Source organism: Somniosus microcephalus, chromosome 21 (genome assembly GCF_052327205.1).
Source record: "Somniosus microcephalus isolate GS21.2 chromosome 21, FLI_Smic_1.0, whole genome shotgun sequence".
NCBI lineage: Eukaryota > Metazoa > Chordata > Chondrichthyes > Squaliformes > Somniosidae > Somniosus > Somniosus microcephalus.
The window spans coordinates 49607198-49630387 of record NC_141007.1 but is presented as its reverse complement, the minus strand read 5'-3'; the positions used below and the strand labels follow the sequence as shown (position 1 = coordinate 49630387).

The 23190-nt window shown below is 41.4% G+C and overlaps 1 protein-coding gene across 6 annotated transcripts in view; it reads right to left on the bottom strand.

The window, feature by feature from the left end:
• The window catches only part of rbfox3a (RNA binding fox-1 homolog 3a), a 538927-nt gene that overhangs the window by 11337 nt on the left and 504400 nt on the right, over nucleotides 1–23190 (bottom strand). For 5 of the 6 annotated variants that reach the window (XM_085963564.1, XM_085963566.1, XM_085963565.1 and 2 more), the window contains 2 exons: nucleotides 21411–21450; nucleotides 13882–13946 (listed from right to left, as the gene is read on the bottom strand). In XM_085963564.1, the coding sequence (XP_085819690.1) occupies nucleotides 13882–13946; nucleotides 21411–21450 (105 nt within the window). The remainder of the gene's footprint in view (nucleotides 1–13881; nucleotides 13947–21410; nucleotides 21451–23190) is intronic. The other variant, XM_085963569.1, reaches the window with a different exon arrangement.

Below are 23190 nucleotides of genomic sequence, written 5' to 3'. Positions count from 1 at the left end.
CCATTTACACAACAGAGCTCCAAGCACTGCCACAGTACAGTAATCATATTAGAGAGAAGTAGCTAACTATAAATTATCTGCTAGAGGGCACTCCAGTACAGAATTTCCAATTGAAATCTATTCCATTTGTGCATGAACTACAGTTGAATGTTATCACTGGAGGCTTTTCTATTGAACTTACTAATCTTTTGCTACTTTTACTAAAAATGCCTGATGTACAAGTCGCATTTTCAAGTAAGTCCTACTTCTTTTCAGGAGTCCAATTCCTTAACTGGTATAATATATAAACGGGTTAAAGGCTTTGTCCAAATAGCACGCACAGGAATTATACATGATCACTTCAACACGTGCACAAAAAATGGTTCTTGGGGAATTTCAATCCTAATAGGATTTTTCCTGAAAAAGGGAGTGTTACATACAGGAGGTAATTTTTCCACACTCCCAGTCAGGAGCCTCAACCCCTAAGAGGAACTTCAGGTGTGCACGGCCCATGATTTTCTGATCATTCTTTTCAATGGCTGGACAATTGTGGGCAGCGTGCATCTGAATTTCTGATGCATGCTTCCACTGGGCAAAGTTCTCTGGTGGGAGAGGGCACTTGTTGTAGTACACTCGGGGTAAATTTACAACAACAGCAACCTGCATTTATATAGTGCTTTTAATCTGGTGGAATGTCCCAAGGTACTTCACAGGCACAATTAGACAAAAATGGACGCTGAACCGAAGGAGATATTAGGAAAAGTGACCAAAAGCTTGATCAAAGAGGTGGGTTTAAGGAGTGTCTTAAAGGAGGTGGAAAGGTTTATGGAGGGTGTTCGAGTGTGGGGCCTAGACTGAAACAACTGATGGCCCGTGGGGTGAAGGGAGAGGGGGATGCACAAGAAGCCAGAGCTGGAGGAATGGAAAGTTATTGGGTGGGGTGGGATTGTAGGGCTGGCGAGGTTACAGTGACAGGGAGGGGCAAGACCATGATGGGACTTAAACACGAGGATGAAAATTTGAAATTGGAGGCGCTGGTGTCTGCGAGCCAATGTATGTCAGTGAGGACAGGGGTGATAGGTGAGCGGGACATACTGCAGCCCAGGATATGAGAGGCAGAGTTTTGGATGAGCTGAAGTTTACAGTGTGGAAGATGAAAGGCTAACCAGGAGAGTACTGGAATAGTCAAGTCTGGAACTGACAAAGGCATGACACGGGGCGGAGGTGTGGTGATGTTTCGGAGGTAGAAGTAGGCAGTTTTTGTGACGGGGAAGATATGAGGTTGAACGCTGAACTCGGGATCAAATAGGACACAACCTGCACACTAACGCAAGGTATCCAGAAGGGCTACCTCTGAGTAGGCTCACTTGCAGGACTGCAATGTTCATACTGATGCAAACCACAGACATTTCAAACCCAAATACGAATCCAGCTTATGTCAGGATCGTATTGGGATTTGAATGACTGATTGTTCCATGTTAATTCTGAATAGGTTTAAAGTGGTTTAAATTGCAGTTAGACATGTAAATTGGGTTATTTATGTGGCCTTATACTGTGTGAATATTAGTGGAAAAATACTTTATGCATTTCTGTGAAATTCCATTACCTGCTATTTTAATAGAGGGAGTAACTTATTTAAAATAAACATGTTAATGCCACAGTTAAAGTAGCAAAATAATTTGATAAAGCATGCTAATATTCACAGTATGAATTTGGCTGTGATTAAAAATGATTTTCCTTTTTTTGGGCTCCATGTGTCACACATTAATATACATAAATGATTTAGACCCAGAAATTGGAGGTATTGCGTCAAAATTGGCAGAATGTATCAAATTTGGGGTATAGCTAATAATGTGGAGGACTGCACCAAAATACAGAAAGACATCAATAGGCTTGCAGCGTGGGCAAATGAAATGCAATATAAAAAAGTGTGAGGTGGTTCATTTTAGTAGGAAGAATAAGGAGGCCACTTATTTCTTGGAAGAAAACAAACTAAATGGGATAGAGGAACAAAGAGATCTGGGAATAGAGATACATAAATCATTAAAAGTAGCAACACAAGTCAGTAAGGCCAGAAAGAGTGCAAACAAAGTACCGTGGTTCATTTCTGGATGATTAGAATACGAAAGCAGGGAAATAATGTTAAATTTATATAGAACCTTGGTTAGGCCACACTTGTAATACTGTGTGCAGTTCTGGTCTCCATACTATACAAAGAATAATGAATCACTGGAGAAAATGCAAAAAAGACTTACAAGGAGGTTACCAGAATTGGGAGGATGCAGCTATCTGGAAAGATTGAGCAAGCTGGGGCTCTTTTCTTTAAGCAAAGCAAAGATCAAGAGATCCAAGAGAAGTCTTTAAAATTATGGAGGGGTCCAATTGGGTGGATGTGGGGCAACTGTTTCCAGCTGTGGTTGAGCCCAGATCAAAGAGGGCATAAATACAAGATAGCGACAAACAGAAAAAATAAAGAATTTAGGAAGAATTTCTTCATACTGAGAATGTGGATCTCACTGCCACGTGGTCTGGTTAAAGCAATTGATGAATTTATGGGGAAGCTTGATGCATACATGAGGGAGAAGGGACAAGAAGGATATAGGGATGGAAAAGGTAATTAGAGTGGGAGGAAGCTTGTGGGAGCAGTATAAACACCGGCATAGGCTAGTTGGGCCAAATGGCCTATTTCTGTGCTGTCGATGCTATGTAATGTAATTCTATTGTAATGTAACACACATCATTCTCTGATCCAGATGGCAGGCAGCTGATCTGCTCCCTGGTCTATGCTATCTTAGAGCCAGTGCCTTGGATCAGTTGCTGCTCAATTTTCACATCCTGCCCTGCGGCTTCTCAGCTGCTTGGCACCTCCTTCATGTAGCATGACAGAGATCACAATTCCCTGAATAACTTCCTTACCATTCCACAGAATAATGCCATGTCTTTATTGTCAACATAGGAGGGGGGTAAGCAATGCTGATGAAAGGACATTGGCCCTTGCTTACATTAAACAATTTCTGCAGTTCACAATCTTTTTAAAAGACGGAGAGTCATATAAGAGGACTTGGACAGAGCATGACCAGGACAGCATTCTTCTAAATTTAGACTTATACAGACCATGGTTTGCTTTTAGTAATCAGCAAACTTCACATTTGTGTGGATTTAAAACCAGTGCAACTAAATACAAGCCTTTCAAAAAAATGATATAATTTTATCTCTCATTTTGCTACCTTCATACTCTCATGAGCGGGATGGTCTCAGTAGTGGATTTCAATATGACTTCCATTAATCTCACTCCATATCGACCAATAGTCTTTGGTAATGTGGGATATACATTATCCCCGTCTCCCTGCCAGTACTCTCCCTTCCTACTTCCATCGGAGGGAGGTTTACTTTGTTACTGTTTCTCTTCCATCTACGTCTATGACAGGCATAACACTTGCATAAATTTATTTTGTATAAAATAGACAAAGAAATAGAGCTCCATTTAAAGGTTGCATGTATAAAATGGGATTGTATTAGAAAGAAAGACTTGCATTTATATAGCGCCTTTCATGACCACCGGACATCTCAAAGCGCTTTACAGCCAATTAAGTATTTTTTTTGAAGTGGAATCACTGTTGTAATGTGGGAAACGTGGCAGCCAATTTACACACAGCAAGCTCCCACAAACAGCAATGTGATGAGGACTAGATAATCTGTTTTTGTTATGTTGGTTGAGAGATAAATATTGGCCAGGACACTGAGGATAACTCCCCTGCTCCTCTTCAAAATAGTGCCATGGGATCTTTTACGTTCACCTGAGAAAGCAGACGGGGCCTCGGTTTAACATCTCATCCAAAAGACGGCACCTCCAACAGTGCAGCACTCCCTCAGCACTGCACTGACGTGTCAGCCTAGCTTTATGTGCTCAAGTCCCTGGAGTGGGACTTGAACCCACAGCCTTCTGACTCCGAGGTGAGGGTGCTACCCACTGAGCCACAGCTGACACAGCTAAAAGGAAGAAACTGCTCAGACAGAGAACAGACAAAGCTGAGAAACACAAAGTAAGATTAATCCTACGGACACTGTAATCTTGTATTTTTTTTTCCTGTATGGTATGGTGGGGCCAAATGGCCAGTGTTGGCGGGAGTAATTTAAATGTACAGTTCACATGGAGAAAGCAGGTAGTTTGATAGCGTAGGGAAATTTGGGCACAAAATGAATAAAAAATAGTGCAAACAATATAAGGAGCAATTTAAGAATACACCAAGAAAAGCATTGAAACTAGTTAACTGTTTTTGTTTGCTTGTTGGTGTGTTTGCACTGTAAGAGGAAAACGGGAATGAAACCCCGAGGAAAAAAGCTGATTCAATATATAGGAGAAGTCACATCATGATATAGGAGCACTAGGGCAGCCAGTCCAAACTCCAACCAAGACAAATAAATGTTTATTCAAATGGTCTCTCTAAATTCACTCAAACAATTTGATTTGACTGCTGTACAAATGAATATTACTCAGTAATTAAATACTAACCATAAGTTTTTCCTCACCGATGTGGAATTTGCATTTGGTTAAAATGATCAGCAATGATGCAAATTGAAATAAGTTGTTTATGTGCAAGGTTCTTTAAAAATCTCAAAAAGGCCGAGGCTTTCCACCCCGACTCCCCCACCCTTTGTTTGGAGCACGTCTCCAGCAGGTGTGGGACCTCTGCCTGCCCTGCACATGACAAACTGACCCTGGGAGCTGTTCTGATCCCAGGATAATGAATGTAAAGGAGGTGGGATCCATGGCCTTTGCTGGGAGTTACAGCATTCTGGGGGCGGGGGGGGGGGCGGTGTCTAATAGTTGTTGCAGTAGCCCCACAGCGAGCTGCCTGAATTGGAAAAAAGATTCTTCTGTAAAAATATCAATTATTAATGGGGCCTGTGCATGCAATGGTCGAAAAGCATTTGCCCTAGCCCCTCTTCAGTTTCTGCCCTGGGGCTCCCCTTCCACTGATTTCTGAATCCTGGACTCTGGGTCTAACAGTTGACTCCTGAGTCCAGCTTTCCAAGAGTGCAAATGGTGATCAACATGGCTAGGCCGTGTTTCCCTCAATTTTGTGTATCTACCATCTGCCAACCCAGTGCAGTTTCCCCCACCCCCTCCTCCCCCAATGGATTGACTGTCAATGAACCGTGGGGAGCAGGGATGCAACAGAGCGTGTCCCCATGTTCCTTTCTAGCTATGCCTGCCAGGGGAAGGTGGAAACCCTAGGCCAACTTATTTGAGCACATAAATAGCACATAGCTGGACTGTGTTTTTTAAAACCTAGTACAAGCCATATAGACCAAGAAGTCCCCAGGTTCAATCTTCGCTCTGTGCAGAGTTAGCTGATCTCATCCAGCCTGGCCAAGGTGACACGACAACCCATCAAGTCACCCCTTGACTAAGGAGGGGAAAAAAAGTCCACTCCTGAATGGTCTCCGGTGAACTGTGTTGGAAGGTTCGCATGTGTGGAAACCTGGTGAGAATCCGATGGGGCTTGCCTGTGATATTCCCCCATGGTCTGCTGACATTTGCTGTTGAGGATCACAAGTGAAGAATGACTACTCGTGGGAGGCACTGGAATCTGTGGAATCATACTCAAGTAAAGAGTTGGCACTTTCAGAAAAGGAAGGGAAGGGGACAAAGGGGTGGAAATTGGAAAATAAATATAAACAAATCCTGAGCATAACTCCACAGTGCCATAGTAACAACTTCTCAATGACGGATGGCATACCTTTTAGGAGCCACTATTAAATGAAACCTTCCCCCTCCCCCTCCCCTTTTCCTTGTGCCAAGAGTTGAAAGCCAGTGTTAAGGCCAAACCGCACTGCTTAGTCCTTGTCTCCGAGTGTAGCAGTAGTTCGAAAGAGTCCGGATAAATTTATCTTTTCATTATGCTCTTGTTATGAGCCAATAAATAATTTTTAATTGTACATTTGTTTCAAACCCATTTAAAAATCACAGCCTCGCCTTCAGCAAGGCTGCTCCAGTAGTTTCTCTTGACAGACTCCGCCGACGTGCACTAATAAAACGAATGTGTCTCTGCAAAGGCCCGTGCCATCAGTTACAGCAGGATTCCGTCATTTCATCTTTTTTTGTTCCAGAAAAAACTTTTTTTTTTTAAGACTGAAAATGTATTGATCTGCGTGATTGCCAGCAAACAAGCCAACATCTCGGATACTTCTTTAAAGTGACAGACTGCAAATGAGGTCTGTGTGCTGCAGATAACAAGGCTGTAGCAAGTGACAAAGCAGCTGTGGCTAGGAAAGAGGGAATTCTGAGGGAATCAAGTCGATCGCGCTGCAAATGATGTAATACTTTGAATGTTATACACACTTAAATCAATCATCTTTCCACTCGGAGGGACTTATGTGAAAGGGCGAATGGCTGGGGTATTTTAAAAGCAGGAAAGCACCTGCATTTGAATAAATTCACATTTTTCATCTGGGAGGATCCTTTAAAACTGCGTGTGTGCTTCAAATTGGCAAATTAATTCAGTGTGATGCAGATAGTCATCAGATTCTCTGAAGGAAGACTGTCATCTTAAAAGGAAAAACTGAAACATGCCACAGAAAATACCAAACATAGTAAACATAATTCCACAGCCTGTTTATATGCAGTAGCACCTTGTCCAGAGCTGTGTGGAGATTCTGGAAAAAAAATAGTCATGAACCAATTGCAGTGTTTAACAAGCTAGAACGGAGGCCTATAATTTCCTGGCTTATCATTTTCCCCTCTTTTTTTTGAACCGGGACAAGCATTTGCCCTTTGGCGCAATTCCCATTTCCAAAGATTTTTGGAAAATTATATTTACTGTCTCCACCCCTCCTTCAGTATTCTTCAACTTCAGTATTCTAGGGATGGTGACCTCTACTTTTAGTTCCATTAACTTTTTTTAATATGGTTTCCTTTTGAATATTAATCTCCAGTAGTGACTCATCCACATCTTCCTCAGGCACTCCTACATTTCAACGTTCACCTTCCTCTGTACATGTTGTTCCTGAGGGCAGCTACACAAGATCTGGATTTCATCATGGAAAATGAATGCGTGACCCATTTTGTTGACTTATTTATGTCCACTTTTTCACATTCCTACATAAAAAAAAATCATTTATGGTCCTGATATTCAGAAGAATTGCAATTCTGTAAATGCATTTGCAACTTTTAGTTCTGTTGCCAATGCTATTCATAACAGACCAGTCTGAGGCCCGGATTTGTCACAAAGTTTCACATCTTCAGACAGAGACACTGACATCGCTCCAGAGACAATTTTTTTGCAATTCTGCTCATTGTTTTTGTGGCAAGTCACTCTGACTGCCAACAAGACGGTTTAAGGCTGTTTTGATTCTTCTCCAAAACAATTTCGAAGAGAATAGGCTGCCAATTGTTAGCGCTTTGAGGGACTGTAATGGATTGAAAAATTGTATGTCTACAGATACAGGCATATCATAAACTCACTTATAGTGTATGATGTAGATCACAACAAGACAAACCGCCTTTGTGAGGAAATATATAGATTATGTAATGAAACACATGCTATATGAGGTCTGTCAACATTATACAGTGAGGTTATTTCCATGCTGTGATCAACTCTGCACTGTTTTAATGTTAACTTACTTGAGAGTTCATGAGGAATCCAAAAATATTGATATACGTCAACTTATTTTGATAATTTTTTAACACTTAAGTGAGAGAAAGCGGTGAGTTTTAACTCTTGATTCTCACATTAATACCTAGCAATGTCCTAGATTTGAACAGATTGCCAGCAATCCAATAAAGCATCTATTTTATCAGGAACCCACTATAATCCTTAAATTGCCATCAATACACTGTGATATCAACATGGTCAAATCAGATCATGATCTTTTATATTAGCAGGAATCTCCAATAAAAATTACATTGCCAGGAATCTGCCCTTAATTTTAAATTGCCACTTCAGCTGTAATATTTACATTGTCACAAATGTTTAAATGGTCAGAAATCAATCTTCACACGACCAGGAATGAGCATCGCTGCATCAACCGGTCTCTATGTTGTCAGATAGAGGGTGGAAAGGAGTTGAAGTTGGCTTCTCTAGCTGTGTGTGATAGCAGTCTCACAAATTGAATTGAAGAAGTAGGCTCGAAAACAATTTTCTTGAACTCCCCCACTCCACCCACTTCTTCTGCAAGCACATTATATTCCATGCAAATCAGTTACATTCTTGAGACAATGCTGTAGAAATAAAGATTTCCCTGGGGAGCTGGAGAGTTTGGGGAATAGCCGTTGGTTCAGCACTAAGCTCTGATGAGGTTCCACTTGAAATGTGCTTGCTTATTGTTTGATGTGTTAAAGATGATCTTATTACAGACTTCGTACTCGTAATTCCACATGGATATGACATTCTGTTACTTACACAGAGAGAAGAGATGCAGAGGTAACAGGACAAAGAACGGTTTATGCCACCGTGGAGGAATTTCTTATTTAAAGCACTTTCACATTGATAGCGTGCCATCAAAAGCAAGTGCACACGTTTCCCCCAATTGAAAGCATCCGTCACATAACTGACCTGACCCTCATGATCCTGATGGCATCAGGGACCCAATTTTACATGCGTCCACTGGCTCTCCAACAAGGGCCGACATTCACTAATGACATATTGCAGAAGTAACGAGGTGAAAGTGGTGCTTGGTTGTCCTGGGTTTCTGCCTGTTCTCTCCTGAAACCCCAGCAGAAATAGTATAAAGTCACTTTTGCATCAGCAGTTCAATTTTCACTGCCACCTCCCTTAGCCATTTATTCTTCCAGTAGGAACCTAGGAACAGGCCATTCAGCCCCTCGAGCCTGTTCCGCCATTCAATGAGATCATGGGCTGATCTGCGACCTAACTCCATATACCCGCCTTTGGAACCATATCCTTTAATACCCTTGGATGAAAAACAAAAAGCTACCAATCTCCGATTTAAAATTAACAATTGATCTAGCATCAATTGCTGTTTGTGGAAGAGAGTTCCAAACTTCTACCACCTTTTGTGTGTAGAAGTATTTCCTAATTTCACTCCTGAAAGGTCTGGCTCTAATTTTTAGACTATGCCCCCTAGTTCTAGAATCCCCAACCTGCAGAAATAGTTTCTCTCTATCTACCCAATCTGTTCCCCTTAATGGCCCAGAAATTCGGGTCTCCATGAGTGAGTACGCATGGGGTACTTACCCGTAAGCCCAATGGAAGTGCCGGTTCCGTATATGCACTGCGCATGCGCAGGAAACTGCCACTTCCGTTCCCCTGAAAGAAGGGGTTCAGAGGTGGAACGCGTGCGCAGGAGAGGCAGCGCGTGCGCATCAAACTTACGTTTTTTTTGCAGGTTTTCCCGGGAGGGTAAGTCTCCAGGAGTTACACTTTTAAAAAGCAGGCGCAAGGCCTGCTTTTTACAAGGTAAGTGGTGAATTAATTAAAATTAAAACATTTTTTCCACAGGTTTATTATTTTTAAATACTTTAAAGGTAAGTTTATTTTTAGCCCTGTTAGAAAATGTAATTTTTTCAAAAATTAAATTGTTTAAAATAGTTATTTCGTGTAATTTATAGTTTATTTTAAACATCTGATTTAAAAAAAAAAAATTTGAAGATTGTGGTGTTTTGGGGCTTATAGTATTTATAAGTTTGACAGGAAGACCTGTCAAACCTATGAATGAAGCATTCCCTGCTACCATTGGCTCTCCATGGCCCGCGTGATCCCAGGGGATGCATCGAACTAACTGCGCCCCTGGAATACGCAAGCACTGCGCGCCGGCAGTTGAAGGAGGCCCAGGATCGGAATCCCACAGCTCAACGGCCGACGCGGTAGGTAAGTGCAGGTCGGGGGCTTGCACCCGCGGGAAGCCCCCGACCCGAATTTCTGGGCCAATATCTTGAAAACTTCAATCAGATCACCCCTTAACCTATTAAATTCTAGGGAATAAAACCCTAATTTGTGTAATCTCTCCTTGTAACTTAACCTTTTGAAGTCCAGGTATCATTCTGGTAAACCTACGCTACACTCCCTCCAAGGCCAATATATCCTTCCTAAGGTGCAGTGCCCAGAACTGCTCACAGTACTCCAGGTGTGGTCTAACCAGGGTTTTGTACAGCTGCAGCATAACTTTCATTCCCTTGTACTCTAGTCCTCTAAATATACAGACCAGCATTCCATTAGCCTTTTTGATTATTTTCTGTACCTGTTCCTGACATTTTAATGATCTATGTACATGGACCCCCAAGTCTCTTTGGACTAGGAATATGGGACAAACTGGGTTATACATTATGATCTCCGTTAATCAACTTCCAGGAGCAGATAGCAGAAGGTATGCTTACATAGAATGTACACAGTAACAGGTCATATGGCCCCAACTGGTCCATGTTGATGTTTAGGCTCCACATGAGCCTCCTTCCACTCCTCTTCATTTAACCCTATCAGCGGAATGTTCGATTCCTTTCTCCCTCGTGTGTTTATCTAGCTTCCCCTTAAACGCATCTATGCTTCTTAGAGGTGGGACTGATCCTACCAACTTCTTTTGCTCCCACTCCCCCAGTTGAAGTACTCGGTTACCAAATAGTACTTCATGTAGAAACCAGGATAAGAATTGATGAACGTAGTCTACTAACAGAACCCAAGCTCATCCATTAGCTGTGACTGGCCTTTGGATCTGATCCCTCCAACTGAGGATTCTACGGTGAAGTGAGCAGTTGCCAGCGGATATCGGGCATATTATTTCAAGCTGATTAACCGACTACAGTGCAGTTTTGTAAACTAGTTGGCTTTTGAGCATGAACTCTGGATTAAACCAGGGACAGACTGTCCTTTGTGACCATTGTGAAGGGTACAAGTTTGCACTTTTAAAAGTGTTTAGCTTTTTGGCAGGAGGTGGCTGACTTGCAATTGAAAATCTCACACTTGGGATTTACTCAATGTTGACAGCTCTGCTTCGAAGATGCAACAAGATTGTCAACCAGTGCCTCAGCACTCTCCACAATGAATCTCACAGTAGCCAACTGCCCAATATTTCTCTGCTAAACTACACCTTTAATAGGTTCCTGGTTATGTCATTCTATGCTACTGCCAGCTCTTGGTTTACCTCACAACCTTTGTCACCTCGGAGCTAAAAATGAGCTTTTGGCCTCTTACTAATAAGGTTGGAGGAAATTTTATCCATAAGTTTTTACTGCTAATGTAAACACCTGCCTTTTTCAGGTTTTATTTCTAGTGTAAAAAAAGGGAGAAAATCAGTGAAGGTAAAATGGACTCCCAAAAACCAGGCAAACTGGGAGAAAAATCAGTTTTAAAAAAACCCAAAAGTTTTTATGTTGAACATTGCTAAAATTCAAAGAACAAGAAAGAGACTCGAACAGGATACAGTTAAACTGAATGACAACCACACAATTATTTGCAGAGTTCACGGGCACCATCAGACTTTCACTTAACCCTGAGTTAGTGGGGCAGAAATTCCTCTTCGGCAGTAGCGCAAACCGGGCGGTATCGTATCGCTGCCCGTTATTCAGTTCCACTGGCCTCAACAGAACTGATTAACAAGCGGGGCCTCAAACAGGTGGCCGAGGTGCTAACACCTGTTTAGCGCTATAATCCAAGGCGAATTTCTACCCCAGTTTGCTTTAAATTTAAAGTGAAGAACCTGGGGTAGAGTTTCTGTCTCTGGCGCAATTTGCACCCGTTTTGAAAAATGATTCCCTCCCCCTGCCGTGAGTTTCTCATTTGCATATCGCTGAACGCATAATCTGCCCTGAACCAGCACAATCAGGCAGCATCTAAAACGTAATAAAAAAAAAAAATTTGCTTCAAAAAATGTTCCTTCCTATATTTGAGTGGTAACTTGAAGTTTGCTTAAAACAACTGAAAATGGGTTTATCACAAAAAAATAAGTCTTTTTAATCACAGTGTCAATCCACCACCTCCGAGTAACCTGATTTTAAACGATTGAAATTCACTTTCAAAAAATATATAAAACAATTTTCTTGTTATATTGGGCTACAGTAATGAGTTTCTTGAATATAATTTTTGTTTTAATTTTTTAAGAGCTTTTAAAATGTACCTTTTAGTACGCCCAAATGAACTGGCTTAATTTTTGGGGCCTCCTCGAAGGCCCGCAAACGAACGCAATTAGCGGAAACTCCCAGTGGTGATTGATTCACCCTGGGGGCGTGGGCAGTTTTGTGGGTGGGGCCTGCTCCCAGCGCAATGTTTTTAAGACTGGCGCAAAAGATCACGGAAGTTTGAGTTGCGCTGAACGCAAGTTCCGCGATCTTTTGCGCCGGCTATGCCGATTTCGGACGAATTGGGCCGAAAAACACAGCGCAATTGAGCGGCAACTAAAGGCCCCTAAGTTTATTGTTGTGGCGCCAAGCACTTGCCTGCTGCTATCCTGGAGGGATAATAACAATTGTTGGAGGTTACGCACGGGGGAAAAGTTGTGATCTTGCTCTTTTACACACTGCCTTGGTATGTGACTCGAGTCAGCCTTTGATTGATGACCTCAGATTTCAGGGGACTATCTGTGTGGTAACTGCCAGTGCACCCTTACTCCATAACAAACTAGCATCGAAAGACTGCCTTTTGCTGTAGTATAAAGAATATTCTCCTCACAGCAGAACCTAAAGATGATTCAGACCCCTTTAGAAAATCCAGATTGCAGGTGATTTGCTTCTTTACCTGCTGAAAATCGGGTCCAGAGATGACGCTCACTGCATCAGTGACATCAGCACAGCACATACATCATGTAGCATGCAATTCATGCACATTTCCAGACCTGATAATTGGTTTTTAAAAAAAAAAAGGATTTTTTTTGCTGCGTTCCCAGCCGGGAATAAAAATCGAGGCCGCAGTTTCAGAGTAACACACACTGGAACGCATCACCAAGGCAGCAACACATCTCGGGGCTGAGATGACAGTGATAAACTGCTCAAGTTTTGGTCGAGTGGTTTATGACAAATGCATGCTTATGGGTGGGAGGCCTTGGCCCCAGGCCACGCATATCGGGAAATCATGGGCGCACGGCCCACAATTTGTAATCTATTAAAACTCATGGTTGGAAAATTGTGGACAATGCAGCCTGCAATGTGGCCGGCCAATGGCCCAGGCTGCCCATGGGTTGTTCCCATTCATAAAATCTGCCTTCTGATGTCAGCGCCACTTTTCAATCTGCTCCACCCTGTGTGCTTTCATCTGGTTGAAACTTCATTATAGTGGATCATAATCCCTTCACCATGATTCTATTATCACAACACCTTATCCTTCGATCAGAGTTTCAAACCAGCAAATTCTTGGCTAGTTCTATATAATTGATCCAATTATGAGGCCATAAAAGAATTGAATTAGAGCCACTTATTTCCTTATTTATTTAATTGCTCTTCACACAACTAACTTGAAATTAAATCTAAGCCTCAACTTATGCTGAGGTATGAATGAATCAGACAAAGGCTTTCAGTTTAAATGAGTCCATTGTTTCCTTTACACCACTTCAATAAGCCTCAATTCATTTACAAATACATGTGTGTGTGTGTAACGATCATTACTTTGTAACTAGATTTTTTAGTTCATTCTCTTATGTTACATCTGCCAACATTTTTGCCCGATTTTGTGAGACTCCACTGGCATCCTGGAGCTTCACTGGCAGTGAGCACGGGCTGGGAAATCATGACATTTTCATAAACGCTTCACAAACTGCACTTTGTAAAAAAAAAAAAAAAAATTCAGCCCAAAAATAAAAATAAAAAGTTTAAACAACTTCCCAGCAGGCAGAACTCACTGTTCTCATTCAGGCTTTGAGATCAATGTAAGGGGTGAACGAAGGGATAAATTCCACAATAGAAAGAAACGAGCCAATAAATAAAACGGTGTCCCTGTGTGTGCTCGGTGGCCATACCTGTCACTGTATGCTGCGGCAGCGGCTGCAGCAGGCTGGGCATATCTGTATGCTGCATAGCCTCCCTGGAATAGAAAGAAGAGCTTCATTATATTCTGTGTAATAGATTGATGCTGTAGTAAATGACGGTTGGTCTGGTGTGTCGAGGCAGTGAATTGGTCAGAGCGCTGTACACAGTAGGAACGGGAGAGGCAGTCAAACAATGAGCAGTGGACTGATGGTCACTCTCGATTGCTGCCATCTGGACTCGAGAGCCGGTTAAAGTGAATGTAAAGCACGGTCGTAGTGTTTAGATGGTACTACTTACTCCACTTTGTAAACAGCACTTTATTGGGTCATTATCACTGTTTTATGCTAGCCCTGGACAAGTTCCTCAGGCAAAGAATCCTTTTCTTTAAGTTGGTGTGAAATACAAAAATGATATGCAAGCTTCAGCAGTTTGGACAGAGCAATGTCACTGATGTAAAGAGTCTGCGATGGGTGGTAAAGGCTGAGAGGCCTGTACGGCGGTAACCTGACATGAACCATCACTGTAGATAATTGTCTATCCCCTTTCTCAGATGACAGAGTATCCGTGAAAACAAGCAGACACTTTGGAAAGCAAACGGAGTTAATCCTTGTCTGTAGCATGCTAAACCCACTCACTTCCCCATGTGAATTAGGTAGGCTCTTGAAGATTAAAAGCTGTGTAAACTTATAGAATTAGAAATCTAGTGTCAAGGAATGATTTTCTTTGTCAATTATTTGGGGCCTTTCTAATTATTACACTGTTTTTCTGGGGGAGGCTTTGGGTTTGTCAAAACAAATCTCAGCTCTCTGAATGCTTTCAGATAGGATTGCACTAATAGTGCTCGATTTCTGCCTTTTGAAAAGTTGTTAGATTTGTGGTTCTTTCAGAGATGGAAGTCAAGTTTTCAAATGCTTTTTCATCTTTCATTTAAAAAAAAAATGATGTTATGGATTTGGTCGTGCTGCTCACTGCTCAATCTGAGCTATAGTTGACGAGCTCTTAAGTAACACATGGATGTTTTCATAAATGCCACACTGGAGTATTGACATGCCCCGAAACTATCCATCTTGCCCTCTCCAATACACTAATTGCTAACACCAGTCTAAAGAAAACAATTTAAATGTTTTGTGGCACCGTTACAAATCCTGTTACTGTCAGCTTTACAATGGTGGAAATGCCACAGCATCTGCCCTCCCAATTCTGGTCAGAGCTTAGCGGAATATTACTAAAGACATCGACAACAAATCACCCAGCCTTACTGACAACAGTGAAAATCACCAAGGGAGGAACATGCTCTGTGTCAACTGCAGGGAAGACAATGTGGCTGGGTTCAGTCTCATCTCTTTTTGTGACTTGGGTTTTCTGTGCTTTACTGGGACAGTTCAAAGCAGTTAATTGGGATATTTGCTGAAGATAAAATCTTCACATTTATCGGCTTACTCCTGAACAAATCTCATTAGTAGAAATTTGAATACATTGGGAATCGATTGTTGGCAGATAAGTTTTCCCTGTAAAGAAGTGACTTTTCTCATTATTTTGAATTAACGGAACGATGATATTACATGCCCCATACTTCCAGATGCGAGGAGGCACCTGCAGTGGACAGATCGGCCTGCAATGCTGAAGCTTTAGGAAAGCGGGTGGGCTGGCGAAGTGTTTAGTGTCTCAGCGGTGTGTTCGGAATGGGAATCAGGCAGTGCAGAGATTTCGATAGAGGATGTGGAGAGCATGGCAGTGACAGATCGATCCGAAACCTCAATACTGTTAAACCCCTCAGATACCGTGTGAAGCACAGTGTTAATTAAAACGCAGGGACTGCAGTCTGGGCCCCTGGCATTGTGCCATCTCATTCACTTTTTAAACAGCAATTGAATGAATGGGACTGGGTATTGTTGGGTCCACTGAGGGCTGCCTATCTAATAAAGTCATCCCCTCCCTCCCCCTTATGGGAGTTTTAGGCTCATTAACATTCAGATGGGATTTTTTTTTAAATATTAACCTAGAAATTAAATTAAAAGGTAAGAGAAATCATCCTGCAGATAGCTTCAATTATACAGCTCTTCAAATAAATCTCTCATAAACCTTTCACAAGGATCTTAAACGATTCCTAAACAGCGGCCCTCCTCCCGAAGGTTAATGGTTGTTTCTTCACAATCTACTGCAGCCAATAAATCTGTGACAATTTTCATTTTGTACACTGATAATCTGGGTCCAGACCCCGGTACAAAACACACATAGCTGCTGCCCTCTCTCTCTCCTGGTAAGGGTTGCTGTTTTAATTACAACTTGTCCAAAAGAGGTCAAGAGTTTTTATTTGCTGCAATGCCAATTATTGTCTTGTCAGGAGGTCGTTTGGTGCTGTGCTCTCCTTTCCATAGGAATTGGATGGAACATGTCGAAAGTCAATTCGCTTTGCACCCTTATTAGCCACCAAAGAGAGGAGACCATTGGATGTACTAATCTTGCTCACAGTGGTCAGAAAACAGATTTACGTCATCCAGTTCTCCCGAGGTGTTAACATTTTTAAATAACCATTCTGATAAAAGTGATATTCATGTTTTACTAATTCCTTTGCCAGTAAATCCCATTTACAGTGATGCGTTCCGAAATACTCACTAGGTGGTTTCTGCACCCTAGGAACATTAAGAAGTGGAGTAGGCCATTCAGCCCCTTGGGTCTGCTTCCCCCATTGTTAGATCCTGCTTTCGGGCTCTCGGGAATAACAATCGGGTGCACACTCAGTTTGAGAGCAGGTTAGTACAATGCAATGGTACGCAAGGTCTCTGAAGGAATGGCAAAAGTACCTGCCAACATTTTAGGGGGAGGGGCGGAAATCAGAGCAAATAAGTAACTTACAAAATAAAATACACAGTTAATCTCCAGGGCCTTGAACTTCCTCCGTGTTTGTGTCGCAAGACATGCAAAACCGAGGCGCAAATCAATTACGCTGCTGAAAAGATCGCGGAATCGTGGGCATAAGTGACTTATACGCCTAAGTACAATACACCCAGATTTCCTCGATCTTTTGCGGTATCTTTCGATCCCTCCGTCCGAAGGCATCACTGCCCATAAAACTGGCCACGCCACGCCCCCAAGTTACAGCGCCTCCAGGACGAGTTTCCTGCAACTGCGCTTGCTCAGAGGCTCTTTGAATTACGAGCAGATTTTTCAGGCGTTCTTTTTAAATATATCCTCAGTGAGCCCTGACTCTGTATTCCCCATTTCTTTGAATGCATTTTTTATGGCATAAATATGTGCCACATTAAAAAATCTAAAAGCTTCCCCGATTGCAGGTTCGGCGACGTGTGCTTGATGTGCATGAATGATGGTTCAATGAGTTGAAACTTTAATTTACATACTTAAAAGAAGAGAAATATACGGTGTGGGTTCGGCTCTTTTTTGGACCCTGATTGTTTACGCTGATTTACACCCATTTTACGCTCGTGTGTATTCCAAGGAGGTTTGCAGGAAATTTGAGCCTAACTTGACGTGGGCAGATTGGGCGCATTTCCAGGTCTAACCCACAGAAGAAGTTCCAGGACCACTCTGCACACCTGTACATTGAAAACCTTGGAATGTTTGCAAACACTAAAATCCTATTGTTCAGAGAGGGTGTGGCCAAAGGTTAATGAACAAAACCTAATCCATAAATTCCAGCCGATTCATTCGTTGCTATATAGGAAATCATATGAAATAATGTTGGACACCCTTCTGCACCATGAGTGCACTGCAGGTCATGCTTAGGAATGTCTGAAATCTTGGGGGGGAATTTCCCGTAGGAGTGTAATCGGGAAGTTGCACCCAAAATGACACCCATTTGCGCACCCATTTTGCTGATGTCAATTTCACAGAATCGTAGAATGATGCAGCACAGAAGGAGGCTTTCTGGCCCGTTGTGCCTGCGCCGACATTTCATGGCAATCTTATTAGCATATGCCTGATCGTAAAAATGGGCGTAAATCAGTGTAAACAATTGGGGCCTGAGGGAAGCACAGAACTCAGACCATATTTCTTTAGGAATAAAAATTAAAGTTTGAAGCCATCTAACCATTAGTCACAGACATTAGGCACAGCTTGTTTAAGAACCTGCAATCGGGGAAGCATTCCAATTTTTAATGTCACTCAGACTGATGCCATAAAAATGCATTTATAGAAACAAAATACAGTGCAGGTCTCAGTGAGGATATTTTATTTTTTTTAAATCGCAATACAGTACCAGAAATATGACTTTGTTTCCTGCCACGCCTAAAATTTTGGGCACAACTTTATAGACCGGTTCTGAACCAGTGTAATTGCAGCAAATTCACACGTATGGCTCTTTAGACTGGGGGTGGAGCCATTATAATGAGCCGAGATGGGTTCCGAGCAACGTTCCCTATAAGCTGCGCAGCGCTCTGCCGGTCCTGCGCAGCCTGGAATCAGCTTTTTCCAATGTTAAGTTTTGCCCATGCGATAAACTTGTGAATGGGCCGTGCACCCAAAAAATTAGGGGTGGGGACATTGTTTCAGAGGCAGAATTCCTGTATATTTGAGCCCTGAGGCACATGTAATCAGGGCATAAAGCAAATACTGGCGTAAATGAGCGAAGACATTCGGAAGTAGTGTTGTTAAGTGCATAACACATTTGCACCCGAGTTTCCTCGCTATTTTACGCCGGGTATTTACTTCATGCCCTGATTCCGTGTGCCTCGGGCAAAATACAGAGAAAGTCCACCCATTTGTTCCTAAACTCTTTCGTTATGTATTCTGTTTAAATCACAAGCTTCAGTTCTTGTTTAATTAATTTGTTTACAACTACTAATTTGCTGTTTTAGGTGATGTTTTGCAGCATCATAATGTGAGGATCCCTTTAATGCTGTTGGTAGCAGAGGAACTCAACTTGCTGCTTGAGCTTGCAAGAGGCAGCCTGTACGTGAACGAGATCCCTTTGGGATATCATGCTGTAGTGCAGCCTGAGGCGACTTATTTCCATGAAAACCATTATAGTACAAATATTGGCTGCAATGGAAGGCAGTGGTTTACCTAATGGACCAGAAACTTAAAAAAACAACAATTTTTTATTATACCCTTGCACAATATTTATTTAAAACTGGTCTTTTTCACCCATTTTGTGCAGGCTATAGACTGGGCAGAATCAGCCAGCAATCTTTGTCCCATTGTTCACTGGTGTCGCCCACAGAAGTCTGTCGCTACTCCCCACTTCATGTCAATTAGTAAGCAACAGTGAGCAGTATTCGTGGATGGTTCTTTAGCTTATCGTATTTAGTTTTTCAATTCATGGTAATAATAAGTGTTTTAATTATATATATATTTGATGCCACAACTCACAGGAGAGTGCCCCACAGTTCATGCTTCCAAGGAAATTATGTGGAATACGACTACCTATGACAGTAAAGTATAAGGTAAAGGTGATAGAAAAGCTTCTTCAGCTGTTGTAGATCTCTGCCTCAGTCATCAGCAGCCTCTGTCACTGTAGCTGGATTCTGAAAACTACCCATTACCTTTTTAGCCCAATAGGATGGTTTTGCTCGTGTAGTTTGGTGCTCTGATCATGGCTAATGAATAACAATGAGGCAATCAAACAAACCATGAAGAATGAAGGTAAAAAGATTTAATAACCGGCTAATTAAAAGCTTTGTGAAAAATAATTGCAATTCTGCTATAAAGATGGATCATCAATTTCTGGTAGACATTTTCAAAGTCTTCCCCAGTCAAGTAAGACGGTGACGGTTTCTTGAAATCCGTGAAGAAGGGCATAAAAAAACACGGAGCGCTACAACGATCAACCTTCTTTAGTCGTGGCTATTGCATTCAAAACACAAAATGGGCCAGAGTTTCCTGTTACTGAGTCTGGGCATATTGGATCGTTGGGGTGCAGCGAATGGAGGAAAATCAAACTGGGAGGATCGTATTTCCAACAGAGAGCCCCCCACCCCCTCCCCAGGATTTTCCATCCACTTAAACTGAAGGACAGGGCTGCCTTCCTCACTGGCAAGTAATTTTCCTTTATTCATTGCGCCCACGTGATCCAATAAGCCCAAGCACAGGTGCAGAAACAGGAAAATCTACCCCAATATCTCAGTAAACGTATGATCTTGTTGAATCAAATGGACTCATCAATCAGCATCAGTCCAGATTCAAGTGTAAATATCAACATTAACAGTTCTCAGAGAATTCATCCACTTGCACTGGAAACATTGCCATTTTCTAAATCCAGCTCAGATTCTAAATTGTAGTGTAAAGCCATTACAAAACCTTACCCGAAAGTGCCATCAGGTTCAGTACTGTTTTAGAGGAAGTGTAAAGAGAGCCCCGTAGCAATGTTGATTAAACTCTTGAGAATTATCACTGGCTTCAAGGCAATCCAAAAACCAGCGAGATAACAATCACAACATCTGACATCAGCCTATTGGGGTCTATCCAATGTCTGATTGTGCGCTCAGCCTGGGCTAAGGTCCTTCACTTTTATCTAAAGTCAGCTCTTTGTGTTCACAGTGTCAGCAGGACAGTTGGATCTTTGTCTATGTACTGCAGGACCCAGAGTGAAAGTATTCTGGAGCTAGTCCAGGTAAACTGCTGTAGTTATTCAACTTAATGGTTGAGTAAATGTTTTATGCTATGTAGCAATCAACCGTAAACTTGTAATTGAGAATCTGAATCTATTTACTATCAACCTTGAGAGAAGTAACAAAGATATTATCTGCTCTGCTTTGGTCAAATTTGGTAGTAATTTGTGGTCCTTTATTATTCAATGTATTGCTAACCTGCTAGAGGTTTGCTGCCAAGTAAGGCTATTTTATATGCAGGGGTGAATTTGCCATATTATAAGAATCTTTCATTGCACTATTCCTGGAACTGGCTGTTACTAAGAAATGGCTTTGCTGAAATCCTTTTATTAGTAAGGCAGCAATCTCTCATCTCATTATTACAAAAAGAAACTGTGCTGACTCAAGTTCCAACTTGTAACTACCAGGTTTTAAATGTTCTTTAGATTAACCTTTTGAGGATTTATTTAGGTTTGACTTTAATTTTCACATGCAGCAAATGTACTCAAAATTATTGAAGAAGCTAAATTTGTTCAAAATAATTCACTCTCATCTTGATAACCGTTAGATTTCACTTTTTTAAATATTTGTTATTGCTGCGTTAGGAGTGCTCTAATTTAATTGGGTTCTCGCCAAACCTATTCTACATAAGAGCAATTGTATCTTTTTTTTGGATCAGATCTGTTAAACTTGTCTCTAATTAAGCAACCCTGTTCTGCTTTAATATTGATCAAAGACTTGCCTCTTCAAGGGGGTATTGACTATTTTCTTTTAGACCTATTGATGTCTCAATGTTTGAATGGGTTGGCACCAACTTACATATCTAACAGAATTCCAATAGATGTATTCAATTTCTGCTGTAAGACGAAACCTTGTTGCAGTCTTAACTGCACACCTCCCAAATGCAGACCAAAGTCAGGTGAGTGCTTTGTGCTGATCAGTTGAAAACGATTTGATTTTAAATCAATACTCACGTAAATTTCTGCCCCATAAAACCCATCCTGGTACACAACTCTGCAAAAAAAAAAAATAGGAAGCTCATGAATTACCTTTTGCATATTTGATTATAAAACGGCTCCCATAAAACCTGAGTCTGATCACAGGACAATACTCTACTAATGAGCAAACCCACCAGCCGCAGCCTCCATGCTACATTCACACCAAGCCAACAATACATACATTTCTTTGTCAAGTAAAACTTGTTCGAATTGAACCCTCCTTAATATATACTGTCCCCAGAAGGCATGTAGAGTTCGAAATGATCAAATAACTGAGATTTTTTATATATAGTTTTCAACCTGTTGTGGATGTGATAACCAACAACAAAAGTCTCATTTTGGCAGCTCTTGACTAGAGAATGACATTCTCCAGGCTGTGCAGGAGCTTGTGCTCTTATGGTTACAGTGCACAATAGGAAGATTTCTGAAGTTTTCATACAAAAGTCACAGCTTAAATCCTTAGAGCCTGAAGGTACTTTTTAATCACGGTTTTTCCTCCCCTTCCCCCCGCCACCACCCCCCCCCAAAAAAAACTATAAATCTCGGGTAGGTTTCACTAATTCACAGCTATGCTGTTCGATGGAGTAATTTGCAGTAGCATGATGCTTTTCCAATGAGAGAGAAATATAAAGCTCTCCCAACTTGAATTGCGGGATGGATAGCATTCAAACTGTCCTGACTTCCTGGCTGGATGAGGATCCCTGCTGGTAAATTCGTACTTCTTGTATATATCGAAGATTTTGCTTTTTGCAGCTTGATGTTTCGGGCTAATGTAGGGGAGATGAGATATGTGTCAAGGACAAGATCAAAATGCAGGTCGCTGCGTATGAGAAGAATTATATACAAAGCACTCATTTACCAATAACAACAAATTGTTGACTGAAAGCTGAACTCCGAGGACATCGTGCTATGAATATATTATTTGGGGAGTTCAGCTACTAATGATTTTCTTTACAGATTTGGTTACATTTTAGATTATATATGAAGCATCAATAATAAATATCAGATGATCTTAAGAAATCTGATGGAGCTGAAGCAGATTTGCAGTTCTTTTTATCCCCTGGTGACATAGCTGTTTTTTAAAAAAAAAGAAAGTCAGTCTTGTTTTCCTTTCAAAAGATATGGTAAAATGCTACTTTGAGATTAGCAAACCTAATGAGACTGTGTCCATATTTGGAATTATAATTTTTTTAAAAAGAATCGCATAATTTAATTCTTCAGGAAAAAACACTGGAACAATCATCCCAAATGCTAATGTCGCGCTTTAAAAGTAGTTTAATTACAAGAGACAACTATATGTTTTTATCACTCGGTCTGTGGAATCCAACCTGTCACTTAAAATGTGAAATTTTACACAAAATGTTACAGGAACATAGGAGTAGGCCATGCAGCCCTTCCAGTCTCTTCTACATTCAATTAGATCATGGCTGATGTGTACCTCAACTTTATTTACCCCCCTTTGCTCCAAAAGAGTTCCAGATTTCCATTATCCTTTGTGTAAAAAATTGTTTCCTGGTTTTACTCCTGAATGTCCTGGCTCTAATTGGAAGATTATCCCACCTTGTTCTGGATTCCTCCACCAGAGGAAATAGTTTCTCTGTATCTACCCTATCGAATCCCTTTATCATTTTATACACCTCGATTAGATCACCCCTAAACACAAGAGAATGCAAATCAAGTATATGCCATCTGTCGGCATCATTTAACACTAAGAATTTCTGGTGAATCTGCTCTGTACCCCCTCCAAGGACAATAC